A 15,841-nucleotide genomic window follows, 5' to 3' on the forward strand; every position below is an offset into this window, starting at 1 on the left:
CCAAATCTCCCTGCCTTGTCTTCCCTGATTACTGGAATTACAGGCTTGCCCTCCTCCTGGTGGTTTCAGATGTTAGGGATACTAGCTTAATTCAACAGTTTACAGATCCCCAGCTTCCTCAGAAGCCCCAGTTGCCTCGAGAGCTGTGTGTGGTTTATGATCCTGCTCACTATCTGGTTTGAATCTCTCATCTATCTGAAGGGAATGTGAGTTGCCCCCAAGTTGTAGAAACAACTGAGGAGATGGAGAAGCCTGGAGCTGAGTGGAAGAGAGAGCGTGTGTGGGAAAAGTTGAAATTGCTTTTCTTGTGACTTTTCCTTCACAAGGAAAAGGTGGGAGACAAAGATACAGGGACATAGGAAAGAAACTATCCCATTTCCAACTCATGAAAGCTTGGACATAGTGAGCAGATCTCAGAACATTCACACGTGTTCATCCCCAGCTACTGATTGCCTCCAGCCCAAAATGGGTTGACCTGTAGTAGAGTCGATAGAAGTACGCGCCACAGCTCGAGTGGCTGGTCCATTTGTAAATAATGCTAAAACTAGGGGTTGGGGATTTGGCTCAGTGGTAGAGCGCTTACCTAGGAAGCTCAAGGTCCTGGGTTCGGTCCCTAGCCCCGGAAAAAAAAAAAACAGTAAAACTATAGATTGCCCAGGGGTCTCTTGGCCATAGGCTTTCAAAGAATGTCTCTGGGGAAAATGGTATGCAGGGGGCGGGGTTGTCTCTTCCTTAGGAATAATGCACATCCACGACATTTTTAATAAGCTTTCTGAAACTGTTGCCTTTTGCTGCGCGTTGTTGGCCGGGCTAGCCTGCACCACCTAGGGAGCATCCAGCTGCCAGGATGCTCTATCACTCTCCCACCTTCTTTTTGGGTCATTTCAAAACACAGCAGGAATCGAGGGCACTTCCTAATGAAAAGCTCTCAGGGAGAACTTTCCCTTGGGATGGAGACCCTCCAACTCCAAAGACCAGACCGAGACACCACAGGATGCAATCAGCAAGAGGATTTGGTTTATTGTCGGGATACACAGGCACAGGCACCTGCGGGCGCTTCAGTCACTCGGGGGACTGGCGCGCCCCACGGAACCAAGGATGGGCTTTTTATAGGATTTTGGGGAGCAGAAGCAAGCATACAGAAGCAGATGCATGGTTACAGGGATATAATTGGTGGATTCTAATATGGCAAGGGTTTAGCCCGGGGGCAAGTTTCCTAGCTACCTTCCTGAAACATAACGGCTGACTCGGCCCCCCAAGGGTTCAGCCCGGGGGCAAGTTTCTTAGCTACCTTCTTGGAACATAACGACTGACTCGGCCCCCCACCAGGGTGTGGGACCTCTCCCGGGGCTTTTTTTCATTGTCAGGTGCTCAACCGCAGTCGTCCTGTTGCCAGGCCTTCAACCAAACACATCCTGCTTGGCAGCCGCTGTGTACTCAGTGTTCTAACCTTTCCCTGAACCAGTCATCTTAAGTACAGCCTTGCAAAATGGCGTTACTGCTGCTAAGCTGGGGTCTTTCACTAACATCCCAATAGAAGTCTTGAACCATTTCAAAGGGGAAACAAGCCCGAAGCTGGGAATGGGGGGGGGGGTGCTGGAGAGCACCGGGGAACACAAGGAAAGAGTGGAGAGACGAGAGGGAGCAGAGTTTGAATTATGCCGAATTTGATTTCAGGATTGCACAAAATGAGTCCTTAGTCTGTCCGCTGTTTTTATAGCTTGTTAAGGTGTACCCACCCCAGCCCTAAAGGACCGTCTGGGTCTAGGAAAGTTGTGGGAGTAGCAGCCCGGACCTTCTAGAAAGGAGGAGAGGGAGCTTGAATTGTCTAACACCACCTAGGAGGCCTAAAGAGGACAAACTACCGGACATAAAGCAGAGGAGGAGCAGGAGAGGAGATTTAAATTGTGTGGGTCCAGGGTGCGAGCCATGAGGACAAACTGCATGGCGTTCCGCCTTTGGGGAAGGGCCTCGGACTGGGAGCTGATTGAAGATTGCATTGTTCCAAGGTTCAGGATATCGGACTGCAGAGGATCTGGAACTATCCCCTAGACTCCAACTAGTGACAAACGGGGAAAAGAAGAAAGAAAAAGAACAAAGAAAACCTTGCGGGGTAATGAAGTCTAAGAGATGTGCGCCCTGAGACGGGAAGGCACCTCTCTCGGAGCTTCCCCACACTCCTCTAGAGACTGGTTGGAGCTGCCTGCGCCGTCTCCACGCTGTGGCTTTAGGAAATGTCGGGGAGTACAGATAGACGCATGTGGCATTGCTAGTGAAGAGTCCAATTCCCCGTTAGTTCGCGCGCTCGGTTTCCATCGTGTGCTGAGAACTGTGCCGGGTGGGACTCTAAGCGCCTCTCCCAGATTCTCCCAGAGAAACAAAAATAAAATAAACAGTCCTGTCACGTCAAAGTGAGGTTGAAAGTCCCCGATCATGACTTCTTTTTCGGGTGGGGGGTGACAGAATCATCTGCATTTAGCCCAAGCCCAACCTTGAACTTCTGCTTCCCCCCACACCCACCACGCCTTCACCTCCGAAGGACTTGGACCACCACTCCGGGTTAACCTAATGACCAAGAATGCTCTGTCGCCTGCAAACCTCGCTCCCCTGAAGTCCAGTTTGTGTCTGCCCCTCGTTCTAAGATTCTAAGAAAGATTCCAGCGCTCGCAGACCAGAAAAAGAACGGAGGCTCTTGGATTTCTGCTCTGGCTCTTTGGCAGCGAGGGAATTCAGAATAAGGTTAACTTTGGGCATCTTTCAACGCCTCCATAGTCTGTGTAAGGCAAAGGCTGTCAGTGGGCACCTAACTCCAGGTCAATCAGCACAGAGTACAAGGAGTCCTGCCTGTGTAGTGTCCCATGGCATCGCTGGTCCAGCTCCTTTCTAGGGTCTCAGTGATAGACCTTTGCTTCCTCTTGGGTATGCAGCTCATTCATCAGAAACACAAGAGCGACAATAATTTTATTCATTTCTCCAATAAATACTTTGAGGGCCTCCAGGATTGTCTTAAGAGCCAGACTCTTCAGCCATTTAGCAGAGACCCCCACGACCGTATCTGGAGTAGAGTATTTGCCTAACGAGCATGAAGTTCAAGTCCCAGTACCATAAATCATCACCACTGCCATCACCACCACCACCACCACCACCACCACCACCACCACCACCACCACCACCACCACCATCATCTCCCTTTGCCCTTTGTATTTGCCCTTGAAAGATGCAATTTCCTGTTTCGGTTCTGATCCCCTCCTTATTATGAGTTAAGAACTTAAAACTCCCAAAGTGCCATTTGTTCTGACATAGTTCAATAGCAGGCACAAAATGTTCCCTGCAGGGATCCTAATAGTTACTTCGACTCCCATCAAATCCTGTGCCAGAAAAGTCTAGCGTCTCCCTCTCCTACCCCCTATCACACCTATGAGGTCTTATTAAAGGCCTGTTGCATGTGCTGGAGACCAGGGACAGTTACTGGAGCATAAAAGAAGGTCAAGCCAGGGGTTGGGGATTTAGCTCAGTGGTAGAGCGCTTGCCTAGCAAGCGCAAGACCCTGGGTTCGGTCCCCAGCTCCGAAAAAAAGAAAAAAGAAAAAGAAAAAAAAAAAAAAAAAGAAGGTCAAGCCAATAGGTTTTGATGCTGTCTGGGGAACAGGTGACCTGGACACCTTCACTCAAAGTCCTTTGCTTTCCGGCAGTAAAGGTTCCCAGAGAACATAGGGGTAAAATGGCCTTGGGTTCAGAAGCTTCAACGGCCTCTATTGCTGTAGTTTCATGGCAAGTGAGAATCACCTGGACTCCTTTTATTTTCCTGCCATGTGAACAGCAACAGAGATCTCAATAAATGCTGCAACAAATAAACAAGTAAATCCAAGAGCATGTCTACTTGTGTGGTGGCACCTTCCCACTCTGCCAGTTTTCTCTTTAATGCAACTGATCTTCATGGCAATCTGTGATTTAGATCCATTTGCTTGTATTGTGTATAGAGTCGAGAGAAACCGAAGGTAAAGGGTTAGATGGATTTCTCGAGGTCTATGCAGCTAATGGATGGACGGACGGACAGACAGACTGATGGATGGACAGATGGTTCTGGAACTAAGTTCGGTCTTTCTATACTGACCTAGAATCAAGATCACTTGCTCAAGAGCCCTGGATCCCAGCTGCATGCCCTAACCTCTAACCATAACCACTGCCACACTGAAAGGGTCTTGAGGAAAACCACTAGAAGAACCCTGAGGTCCGTGTCAGGTGATGCCTCTTCCACAGAAAACACCAAGGGTTGAAACTTGTACTGTGTCACCTCTGAAGGTTAAGTTAAGGAGAAAGGCAGAGGGAAGGAGAGAGTACCAGTACCTCAGGTACCCCCGAGTGCCATTGCAGTTTTGCTCTCTCCCCCCTCCTCCCACAGAGATAACCAAGGAAAGCTGAAAGACACCACAGATACTAGGACCCTCAGAGCTCAGCAGCACAGCCAGGAATGTCTCAAGCTGGAAAGCAAGATGTCAACCAGCAGATGCCTAGGCCTGCCACCTCTCAAGAAATAATCCCTCGGGGCCACCCACTAGCACCACCAACACCCCTTACAGACCCACTGAAAGGGGCCCAGAGTCCCTAGGCTTTGGTTCAGAGACTTTTAGTCTCCTCTGTAAAAATTCAGTGAGCTTTGATCATCCTGATCAGAACCTACTGGTCAGGTCTACCAGGAGAAAGTGCTCATATCCTGCATTCTTCAGAAGATGTGAGTCTCAAGCTCCATCTCTGACCTGGCATTCACTCACCAGGTGGTCTTGAACACATGTCATCACTTTTCTTCCTGTCACGAGTGTCTCATCCCCTAGAGTGGCGACATCAGAAGTGATCATAGTATGGAAACACACATCCTTGTTTTCTGAAATGGTGAAGGGGAGCAAAAGGCCCCAAGGTCCTACAGTTTTCAGTCTGCCTATAAAGGGAGAGCAGGTTTGAGAATATCTTCCCAAGTGGTAAGTATCATCCCACTTGGTAAGCAGAATGGGGACATGCCCTGTAGAAGAGCCTCTGACTTGCCTTAGGAACCCTGGACAACATGGAGACATTAAAACGGAACTATTTTCTGTTGCTAGCCACAAGCCTATCCCGCCAGTCTGCTTAAAATGACATAGCTTGGAGAGAAGGCGGTCCTGTCCCAAAACTGGTTAAAGTCCCATAAAGTAATGTTCACTGTAACTCCCCCTTACAGAGTGGGGTTTCTACCTTGCCTCTGAGAACTCTACAGTGAGCTGTGACCCTGGGCAGGGAAACCTGGGCTCAGTTTCGGGGTTCTTGGACCTCTGGGACCTTGAAAAAGAAAAGTCTACTTGGAACTAACAATATTCCCTTGCCTTTTCCACTGGTGCAGTATGGCCCAGCCACCAAGCCTGCCAGGGGCTGGAGAGGAAGGACAGTCAGAGAAAAGATTCAGAGTTCCTGGCTTTTCTTGTGGTCCTTCTGAGGCTTGGAGGGAGGGAGGGTGGGTCTGGGATTTGTGAGGGCTGGATCTACAGCAGCCTCTGCCAATCCTTGGAGGGGTGAGGAGTGGGTGAAGAAAGGGAGTGGTTTCCTTGGCTGAGTCTGCTAGAATCTTCCTTAGAGAAAAAACTTTGCCCTGCTGTTGCTCAGTACCTGACAGCTTTGGCCCCAGTGGGACTGGAAAGCGGGGTGGCACACTCCTCGAATCCAGGCTCCTCCCCACTTTCTGCAGAGGACAGCAAATGAAGAAGGTGGATCTGTTTTGCGGTGTTTTGCGGTGGTTTTGGTCTACGGAATGTGGCGCCAGACAAACGCTACGGAGACAAACGTCCCACCCGCAGACTTAGAATAAGGTGGTGCGGTGTGAGGATCTTCGCCTTCTTTTGCCATACAGTGAAGGTGAACCTCTTCACAATCCATTCTGCCGCGCGCACGCGAACACACGAGAGAGAGAGAGAGAGAGAGAGAGAGAGAGAGAGAGAGAGAGAGAGAGAGAGAGGGGGGGGGGGAGGGAGGGAGGGAGAGAGAGAGAGAGGGAGAGAGAGAGAGAGAGAGAGAGAGAGAGAGAGAGAGAGAGAGAGAGAAGACCGTAGGAGTCTTTCTGTCTCCGATGTGTGTCAGTGAGTGGTGAGTGCAGGGTTGGAGGTTGTGTGTCAGACTCCTACTCCTTCCTAATGAAATTCACACGGGTCACCACTCTTGCGACTGTTTTTCGAAGGTCTTGGTGTCTTGGTTCAGTCGGCTCTGCACTGAGGGGACTGCAAGGGATAAGGAAAGCCCTGTTCCGTGGAGTTACTACTGCTTGGAGGAAATCTCCAATCCCACACCCTAAAAGTCGAACCACGCGCCCTAAAAGAGGGGCGCAGGCCTCAGCCCCGCTCTGTTTCGTTACCCCTGCATGGCTCCGGAGCCTCGCACGCCCACCTCCTTCAGGCTCCAACCAGCCTGGAAATCTGGCGTCCGTTCATCTTCTACACTTAGTCTTCTCTGCGCCTCAGGAACCTCAGTCCTTAGTTGCCCAAGCTAGGATCAAGCGCTTCCAGAAAGACCTCACCCAGTAGCGGAGCAAGCAGCCTCCAGCAAGAAAAGACCCGCACCTTAAGGCAGCCTGAAGTCCAGTTGCACAGCCTGACAGAGCGGGAGGGGGCTTCTCTCTGCAGCTCCCCCTTTTTCATGTAAATGAAACTTCACAGGATTTGTGATGTTATGACTGGTAGATGTCTCCATCAGAAACTAGGAGGGAGAGGGAGTTTCAGACTACCCATTCCAGATGGGACGCATTCGGCCACCTCTTCCAGGTACCAGAGCTCACCGCAAGTCCCGGGTCCTGCCCAAGGTGGCCAAAAAAAAAAAAAAAAAAAAAAAAAAAAAAAAACCGAAGTTCTAACCAGAAAAAGTACACCATTATTTTACCCCAGCGATGGTTCCTTTCCTTCGGTTACTAAGTCTAAAAGTGAAGAAGAAAAGCTGCTGCCATTGGGTTAGAAGCAGGCAGGAGAGGGGGAAACCAGAGACAGTGGAAAACCGCAGTCGGCGGCATGAAGTACTGCCTCCCCCAATCCCAGTCTCTCCCCAGACAGGCCAGGCCCCTCGCCTAGGTGGGCATACCCTGGCTCTGCTCTCTTTAACGTCAGAATTTTAAGTGTGTCTTTGGACTGTTTGAATTCCAGGGTTTTAACATTTTTGGAGTTAAGAGGAGAAATCTAAGCAATAGCTGAAAACTTGAGGTACAGGGGGAACGCTAAAGTTCGAGAAGAAAAGCCCAAAGGGATATTTAAGGAGCTGTCCCATCCCCACCTGAAGCCCCGGGCTGTTAGAGGCTGCCTATAGCCCTCCTCTTGTGAGTAACTAGGGATAATAGCTGGCTCACTGCGTCTTTAAATTGGGGTCCTAGGGAGGGGCCTTCTATCTTGATTTATTCTTGCTTTTCCCCAACTGCTTTCACTATGATCTTTCTAAATATATTATCTTCCTCATCTTCAATCCAGCCCTCAGCCACAAGTTCAGAGCAAGAAGGCAGGCAGAAACCAGCTCCAGGGAGTGAGGGGAAGGAGCGCAGATAAGCAAGACTGACGGTCTTCGGCCCCAGCACCTCAGCTCCTTCCAGGAGAGCACCGCCTTCTAAGATCTGACCTCAGCTCTCTCCTCCCTTTCTTGGGCCGGAGGAACTGCAGGAATTAGATGCTAGGGTGTATTCCTAAGAGACCTTGTGCCCTGTTACCACCCTGTGCCAAAAATTGTTAGGGGCCTCTTCGTTGTTAGTGCTGCTGCTCTTGCTCCTGCTGTTTCAAAATTTTCCCTAAAGATGGATTTTATCATCTTAATGCTTTCCACATCGTTAGAAAGTGAGTGGAAGGAACAGGTTGGAGAAGAAGGCCCCACCTTTAAAAACAAAAGCCTTCCTGGTATTCCTCCTAGTGACGGTTGGGAACCTGGCTCATACTGTGGTGTGTGTCTCCGGTGGGAGAGCTGCAAAGGTTTTGCATGGGTACAGGGTAGGTATCGTTTCCTAGATGTTCCACACCCAGCTTCACCCCTGTGGGACATTTCGAGTCACTGCATCGCTACTTAATTACATTCGCCTCTTTAAAAGCAGCCCGCTGGCCCTTGGAAGTCTGATCCCCGTTCCTAACGACTGTGAGCTTTCCGTTCTTTTCTCGAGACACTGCTTTGGGTTTCTTTAACCCATCACTACAGTTACCCGGGTATAGCCCTCGGATTCCGGGCTGGGAGCTTACTTAGCAAGGGCTTTGTGAGCAGGGCTGTGCCTGGTTGGAGTCCAGCTCAGCAGCAGGGCGGATTCCACATAAACTCTGAGTTCAGTGCATCCCGGCTCTGCTTAAGGAAGCCATCTGCAGAACAGGCCCAAGACTCTAGTCTGTCCCTTTATAAGCCTCACACCCAGGCAGTCACAGGTGGGGGTCGCCAAGTCCCTCAGTGCTGGGTGAAATCTCTACCACCCGACAGGGATCTAGTCAGTAACAAGGCTCTGGGGCTGCGTTCCCCTGCTCCACCTCTTGCCATCTGCAGTGCTTGGGGCCAATGTTCTGGTCCCCCATCTTTGGGATTTAATAAACTCATCAACCCAGCAAGCCTGTACGCCAAACGGCCTTTTACAAACCGTAGTAAACATTTTATTTACAAGTTAAAGGCCTCCTAAGTGCAGCTTGTCCTTACGCCAAGACCCCTGGTGCTCAGAGGAACAGTTCCACCGAACACTTCACAGTGTGAGCTGCTTGGGTAGGGAGAACAGTCGAATTCTTTCTTTGGCCAGGGACCTTAAAACTCTCCACTCTTTGTGGGGAAGGGGGTTGTGGGCCTTAGGGAGCCTTGGCAGCAAGAGAAAAGGCATGAACCCCAAAGAGGCTGCCCACGGCGTCCGGCTCCCATCTCGGCGACCCTTGCCACCAACTTAAAGTAGGCACAATCTCCAGCCAGTGTTGGGGAAGCTACACGCCATGCCCTCGGTCCAGTCTATAAACCTGCAAGCGGAACCTGGGCAATCTCAGGGCTTTGAGGACCGCTGGTGACTGAGGGCTGGTGCGAGGGAAGCAGCTCCGAGCAGTTGCTGCCAAGGCTGCTGGCGCTCCCCGCGCTGCCGTTGCTGCTACCCAGGCTGCTGGAGCTGCTGAAGCTGAAGCTGCTCCCACTCGCGCTGCTGCTGGCTGTGATGAGGGCACCCGCGGCTGAGGCCTTGATGACTGTAGTTTGGTGCAGGGACCTCTCTGTTCCCTCAGTCCGTTCTGTGTCGCTGGGGGCCATGTCCAGGGACTCCGAGTCACTGCTCTCGCTCTCGGCTTCGCCCTCGGAACGGCTGGGGCTCCTCTCTTCTCTTTCTCCCTCGGCGGGGACTCCGCCCGAAGGCTTTTCGCCCGCTTCCTTGTCCTTGTCCTTTTGCGCCTGCGCCTCCTTAGAATGCCGCCACTTCATCCTCCGGTTCTGGAACCACACCTTCACCTGTGCGCCACATCAGAAGAGATGCTAGATAAATAACAAGTTCATCGCACCCGGACTTACACACACACACACACACACACACACACACACACACACACACACACACACACACAGCATTGCTATGCCTCCGCTATGCACATGCAGTGACCCAGCATAAAAACCCAGGCTCAGTCAAGGCGGGAAACCCACCCAACCCACTAGGAACAATTCTTTAAGTGCGACCCTCGAATCTCAACCCTAAATGACCTGAGTGCAAGTTGGAAGGGCAGAGTTTTGCATACTGCTTCGTAATCTCACCAAACTCAGGACTCGTGTAAGAAGGATTCAAGTTAAGGAGTCCTGACACCTAAACGGCACGTATATCCCAACTGTGTACACCATGACGCGGTTCTTCCTTCCTTCCTTCCTTCCTTCCTTTCTTTCTTTCTTTCTTTCTTTCTTTTTTTTTTTTTTTTTTTTTGTGACTTTCGGTCAAGAATTCCGGTTCTGTAAACCCTCTCCCACACTCTACCCAAAGCAATTCACTACAAAAACCACACCACCACCAATCTTAAATTTTTAGAGAAAGGGTCTCTCTAGAACCCAAGGTAGTCTTGAACTTGAGATCCTCCTGCCTTTGCCTCATAGGTACTCAGACTACAGCCCTTTTGGCCGCCACTGTTTTAAGGGTGGAAGTGGGCAAAAGGACGGCATGGCTCATCTGCTGGATCCCACTAGCATGGCTTATCTGCTGGATTTTAAGTAAAGGGGAATCAGGATGGTGTATTTTTTAGCCTAAGAGTTGACATTGGCCGTCTTTGCGGGGGGGGGGACAAATTTAATTTCCCGGGGGACTCCGAAAATGCTGGCATTAAGTGTGCGGCATAGCATGCAGGGATAAGGAAGAGATGGATTGGGGAATCTATACAAATATATGACCCCTGGGGGGACCCAAGGCAGTCACACCAGTTCCAGCTTCCTCCTTTAAAAATAACATGCACAGCTGGTAGAACGTGTCGTGTCTGGGCTTTCCAGTATGATGACCGTGTGTGCTGAGGAAGCGCGTTGTGTAACAGGAACAGAAAGACACAGGGACAGAAGTCTGACAGGCAGCTATGAGAAAGCAGTTTGCTTAGGCTTCAGCACGGAAGCAAGAGGGCCTAACAGGATGAGTATGCTTTAGTCAGAAAAGAAAGCAAAAAGAAACTCTAGTTCTTGAAATTGGGGGGGGGGGGGGTGGATTGAGGGAGGGAGAGAGGGAGGGAGGAAGAGAGAGAGAGAGAGAGAGAGAGAGAGAGAGAGAGAGAGAGAGATAATCTGGGACAATACGTTTTCTAAATCAAGTCAGTAAAACCTACTGAAAAAAAGTTCTTGGCCGTCCTAAGAAAATCTTTTTTTTCTTTCCCTCAACTCCATTGCCAACAGACACTATCTTCAGAGACTGGGTTGACAGAAAGCGGGACTGTGGCTGCCCCATCCCTGTCTTAAAGTAACACTAAGCCATTCCGTTTGAAATTATATTTTCAGTTCCTCACAAGTGGGATTTCACAATGCAGTGGGGGTGGCGGGGACCAACAACAAGCTATTGACTTTGCTTTTATTATCTCTTCCTACTACGCTCCACTGCCGAGAAGTACGCTCCACTCGAGTGCATAATTATTATCTCCCGAGGCCTATTTGCTTTCTCCGAGGTTTTTTGGCCACTTGGCCAAAATAAACAAGCGTGCTTGTTGACACACATCTTCAGAAATGGGTCGTTGTCCCTCCCCTTTATCTCCGTCCCTACCCGCCTCTCCCCTTGCTTTGAGTTGCTTCACCACAAGAGCCTCGAGCCTCAAGAAATTCAAGACCTTGTGTTTAGATTGCTGGAGGCGATGACGAGCTCGAGTGGAGGAGGCCTGACGCCCTCGCCTCGTTTACCATTTAATGCCTGCGGGAGAAGCCTGGAGATAGCGGAGAGAGTACCTGTGCATCCGTGAGGCCCAGCATGGCCGCCAGCTGCTTTCGATCTGGTTTGGTCACGTACTTCTGGATCTCAAACCTCTTCTCCAGGCCTTTTCTTTGCAGGTTGGAAAAGACAGCACGGGACCAGGAGCGCTTCCGCTTGTACGTCTGTGGCATGGTGTCCTTGGTAAGCACAGCATAGGGACCTGCCAACCAGCAGGAAGAGAGATTCAGGGCCACGTTTTGGTGTTAAGGCCACAGCCTTCCTGCCTTCTGGTCTCAGAGATATTTAAAGGTGTTTTTGCATTGCCACTCGCCTCACTACTCCTTTGTTTGTTTAGGAATGGCCTAAGGAAGATGTTTACAGATATTTTCAGGCCACTTTGTAGAGGTTCAAGAGAAATGCACAAACCAAAAACAAAGCCGTCGACATGCTGAAACAGTTGGAATTGTCCCTGTGGCCCGAATGGCAGTGACAACTCCCCTGGTATTGTCTTTCAGAGAAGATATAACCAGTCAAGCAGAATGGTGTGTGTGTGTGTGTGTGTGTGTGTGTGTGTGTGTGTGTGTGTGAGAGAGAGAGAGAGAGAGAGAGAGAGAGAGAGAGAGAGAGAGAGAGAATACTTTGAATACTTTATTTTCAAACCACCCTCTCTGGGCGAAAAGAATAGGGACTGTGGTGACTCACACCCATACACACTGTCTTGGCTCCCCTAGCATGGTCTTCTCCAAATGCACCACTAAAAAGAACATTTAGTTTCTCTCAGAGGACCTAGGAGGCTTCCACCCCAACTACTAGGGGTTTCCGCACTGCCGCTGGCCTTTGCAGCACCGGCTGAACTCAGAAAATTTTCTACCTGGAAACGTGTCTTGGAATTGATGTTGAACAGAATTTCTTGGGTTGGAGCTTAAGGGGCTGAGGATGGCAGACGCCTCGCTAATGGGATCTAGAGATGCGAAGAACTGTCCCGCCGAAGGCTGCAGGCCAGCCAGATGCACCCCTGTGGGCCGCCCACCAGTTAGCAGCGATGTGAGATCTGGGCAGGGCGAAAGAAGAGTCGGTTACACCTTGCACAAACTCATACACTCTAGGCAGATTTGTTCCTCCTTTCCCTTCTTCCTTGATCCAGTTTTAGCCTGCCGAACTCCAAAAGAACCCCTTATTCACAAGAAAGGCTGTCTGAGACAACCGCCAGTGGGGCCTGAATTGCCCCAGGGTGTGTGTCAAGAATGTCCAGTTCATCCCACAGCAAGGAAAGGCTTTTCATAAAATGTTGCTAAGGTGGTAATTTTCGGACGCCTTCCAGGAATTCTACAAACCCTATATTTATACCCTTCAGGCCCCCCACTCAGCCTTCTCCCGTCAAGAGCTTAGACTAGCCGGTTTGCTTTTCCCGCAATTCTTAAGGATTTTACCGGAAATCAAATAAATGCAAAGTGTCCCGATGCTGAGATTTCCCTGTCAGAAAGATCTAGGTCTTTCTGCACTTATTTCATTCAAAAGGTGGATCGCACACACTTTTGCAAAACTTTTGTTTGTGCTGTTAAAGCAACCCGAAAGTATTTTTTTTAAAACATGGAATAGTTGACTTTTACATGTCACACAGTCTTCTTTAATTTCGTTTTCATCACCCTCATTCTACCGTTTTGTCTTTAAATATAAAAGCACCCCAAACCAACATGACATCAGGCCGTCTTTGGTGGTTGTGAGGCCTGAGGCCTTCCAGCAATACGTACCTCTCAGAGTGTTGCCTTCCTTGACTTTTGGGTCAAATTCTGCAGACAAAATTCGGTCAATACCAAATTTGAGGTCTTTGCTGGAGGGGGCAGGGGCGGAGCCGCTATGGTGGGGGACCACCCGCGTCCCCGAAGTCGGCGGCTGCAGGGAGCCCGCCCGGGGTGGAGGCGGGGGCTGTTGCTGCGGCTGCTGTTGCTGCGTTGGTGGTTGCTGCGGGAGATGCTGGTGGTAGGCGGCAGAGAGCGGAGACAGCCGCTGAGGGAATCCAGCCGGGACTTCTGAGGGCGCCACCACCGGGGTGGGACGGAGCGGGGATCTGGCGGCAGCTTGGAAGGAAGCGTGCGGGTGCACGGAGCCCAAGTGTGCGGTGAGGGCTGCCGAGGCCCCCACCAGTCCCTCTGCAGCGGGTCCCGGCTCCCCGACGCCGGCGTGCAGGATGTCCGCGATGCAGAAAGAGGGTTTCTTGACAGCGGCCGGGTCCAAGGCGAAGGAGCAGCCGCCCGGGCCCGCGGAGGAGCAGTAGGCGGCTGACCAGAGACTAAAGTTGGAAGCGTAGAAGGGAGCCAGGCCGGCTGCGAACATCCTGGCAGGATCCCGGCGGGGTCTTGGGTGAGTGGGGAAGTGGGTGGGTGCTCGGGGAGAGGCGGTGTCCCAGCCCAGCCCGAGCTGCTTTCGCTTCTCCGCTCGCCCCGAAGCGGAGGGCCAGCCCGGGAGCCCTAGCGCCACCGAGGGACGTGGCGAGGGCCCGATCGCCGCCCGCCACGGCCTGGGCCCCTGGCTTGGCTTGAAAGGCGGCGCGGCGGGCAAGCTCTCCGTCCGGTGGATGGAGGCGATCGCCCGGCGCTGGGGCGAGGCGGCGGACGCGGCCTCGTTCTGCTACTCCGCAGAAGCCGGGGAGACAGGGGCCCGACACCGAAAGAAAAACCCAAACAGCTAAGCCCTAAGAGCTAAATTTAAAACAACAATAATCATCCGTTAGTTTAAAAAAAAAAAAAAGGAAAAAAAAAAAAACTCCTCTCTAAAAACTCCCAAAGTTTTGGCAGGAGCTTTCGAGTCAGACCCGGGGTAGGACCTTGATCCGTGCGCTCATTGGCTGTCTTCGTGACCAATGGGACTCCGGAGTGGAGGGGAATTGGGAAAGAGGGGGCGTGGCCCCACGCTCAGCCACGCCCTGGCCACGCCAAAGTGTTTTCTGCGGCCGCGTGGGCTGAGCAGAGTCCTGAGAGTATCTGGGAGCCGCTTAGGGGCCGAAAGTCGACTCCTAGGGCCTCTGGCTGTCCTCTATCCCCTGCAGCTCGGGGACCCGCCACCCGCAGAGCCTCGGAGTCCGTCTCAGGAGTTTTTCTGGAGCTGCGAAGGAGGAGATCACTGAGGCTCCTGTACTCTGATGTACTGCACCCCCTAACCCCCAAACGCCCCAACAGACCACGCTGGCGGTCCACAGGCTGTCCCTTCCGTATTCTGCTCTCACGCGATTTTCCTTCTCTCTACTTTTCTCCAAGTGCTTTTATCACAAGTCCTAGGTAAAGGCCTCCATCTTCTCAGCGCCCCTACAACCCAAAATCCCGACCCAAATCTACTATAGTCCGCTGGCCTCTCAGCTCACGGGAGCTCCTCCGAGAAGCCAGGAGGAGGGCCGGCCGCAAATTAGTTTTATTCTGAGCTGTCATTCTAGTGACAACTTGAAAGAGTGACTTTTCAAACAAAATAAGATAGATGGCTCCAAACGTCTCCCTTAGACAGAGCCAAACTTTTGCCCCGAGCCTCGGAATCAACAAGGAGTGCAGCCCCGGGAGAGCAGCACGCGTGTCCCCTCTCTGCACCTTATAGGAAGTGCCACCCTCCGCGGCCACCACATCCCCGGGTCACGTGGGGTCCTACATTTTGCAAGTGCCAGGGAGCGGTTGCCTCTGAGATTAAATGCCTACTTTTAATTCGGTGGCAGTTTTTTCCAGGATCCGCTCTGGCCTGTTGGCGGGAGGCACTGTCCGAGCCTCTACAGCCAGCGCCTTCCATTCTCACTAGGGGTCTTTAGAACTCAGGCCGGGTGTAGTGGGGGTTTTCTGTCGCATCCATATCTCTATTTTAAGAATTCGTTCTCTTTTAAATTATAGTCAGAATGGATTTCCCCGCCCCTCTCCCAAACAGACCACAGGCCATCCAGATGAGCTGTTGTTGAGCATTTCAGGAAGAAAACAAAATAACGACAATAACGAAACCGCCAAATCTTTTGTTTTCGATTGTCCAAATGAGTGTCTCCGGAATGATAGCTCAAGGCAGGCTTATTTCCCCCTCAGCAATAAGATACCAAAAACCTGAAACCGCCAGGGAACTGCCAGGTTACTATCAGCTCAGATTGACGTGGGCTCCTGAGTTGATGTCTAACAGCTTCGGAGCTTTGGTCGCCGGTGTTGTCATCATTAGCGGACGCCTTTCTCCCGGACAGCAATCAGTGGCTAATCAATCACAGGATATGATGTCCCAGCATCAGGGACAGGGGCACTATATCAAGGGATGGAGGAATACAGACAGTTGAGGGCAGCGGTGCCTGGGACGAGAGGGGCCGGAAGTCCTGTCTAGCAAGGGGTGGACTTGTAACAAGTACAGGGGCCACCGGAGGCTGTATTTGGGCTAAAGATCTAGTGTGATGCGGTGTGAGACCGGTTTATTAACTTCACTGGGCATTAGAGAGAGAGAGCAAGTCACTTGTCTAGGGAGAGAGTATCTAGGCTGCCCTGCTCTC

General features: G+C 51.4%; 1 protein-coding gene across 1 annotated transcript; it reads right to left on the reverse strand.

Annotated features, from left to right (window-relative positions):
* Positions 1-8,591: 8,591 nt before the first annotated feature.
* Positions 8,592-14,002, reverse strand: Hlx (H2.0-like homeobox). Its single transcript, NM_001077674.1, has 4 exons — positions 13,098-14,002; positions 12,218-12,397; positions 11,382-11,566; positions 8,592-9,437 (listed from the first exon to the last, which is right to left on the reverse strand). The coding sequence occupies exons 1-4, from the start codon at positions 13,678-13,680 to the stop codon at positions 8,955-8,957; spliced, it is 1,431 nt and encodes a 476-aa protein (NP_001071142.1). The 5' UTR covers positions 13,681-14,002; the 3' UTR covers positions 8,592-8,954.
* Positions 14,003-15,841: the final 1,839 nt, after the last annotated feature.

Source organism: Rattus norvegicus, chromosome 13 (genome assembly GCF_021556685.1).
Source record: "Rattus norvegicus strain SHRSP/BbbUtx chromosome 13, alternate assembly SHRSP_T2T, whole genome shotgun sequence".
NCBI classification, from domain to species: domain Eukaryota; kingdom Metazoa; phylum Chordata; class Mammalia; order Rodentia; family Muridae; genus Rattus; species Rattus norvegicus.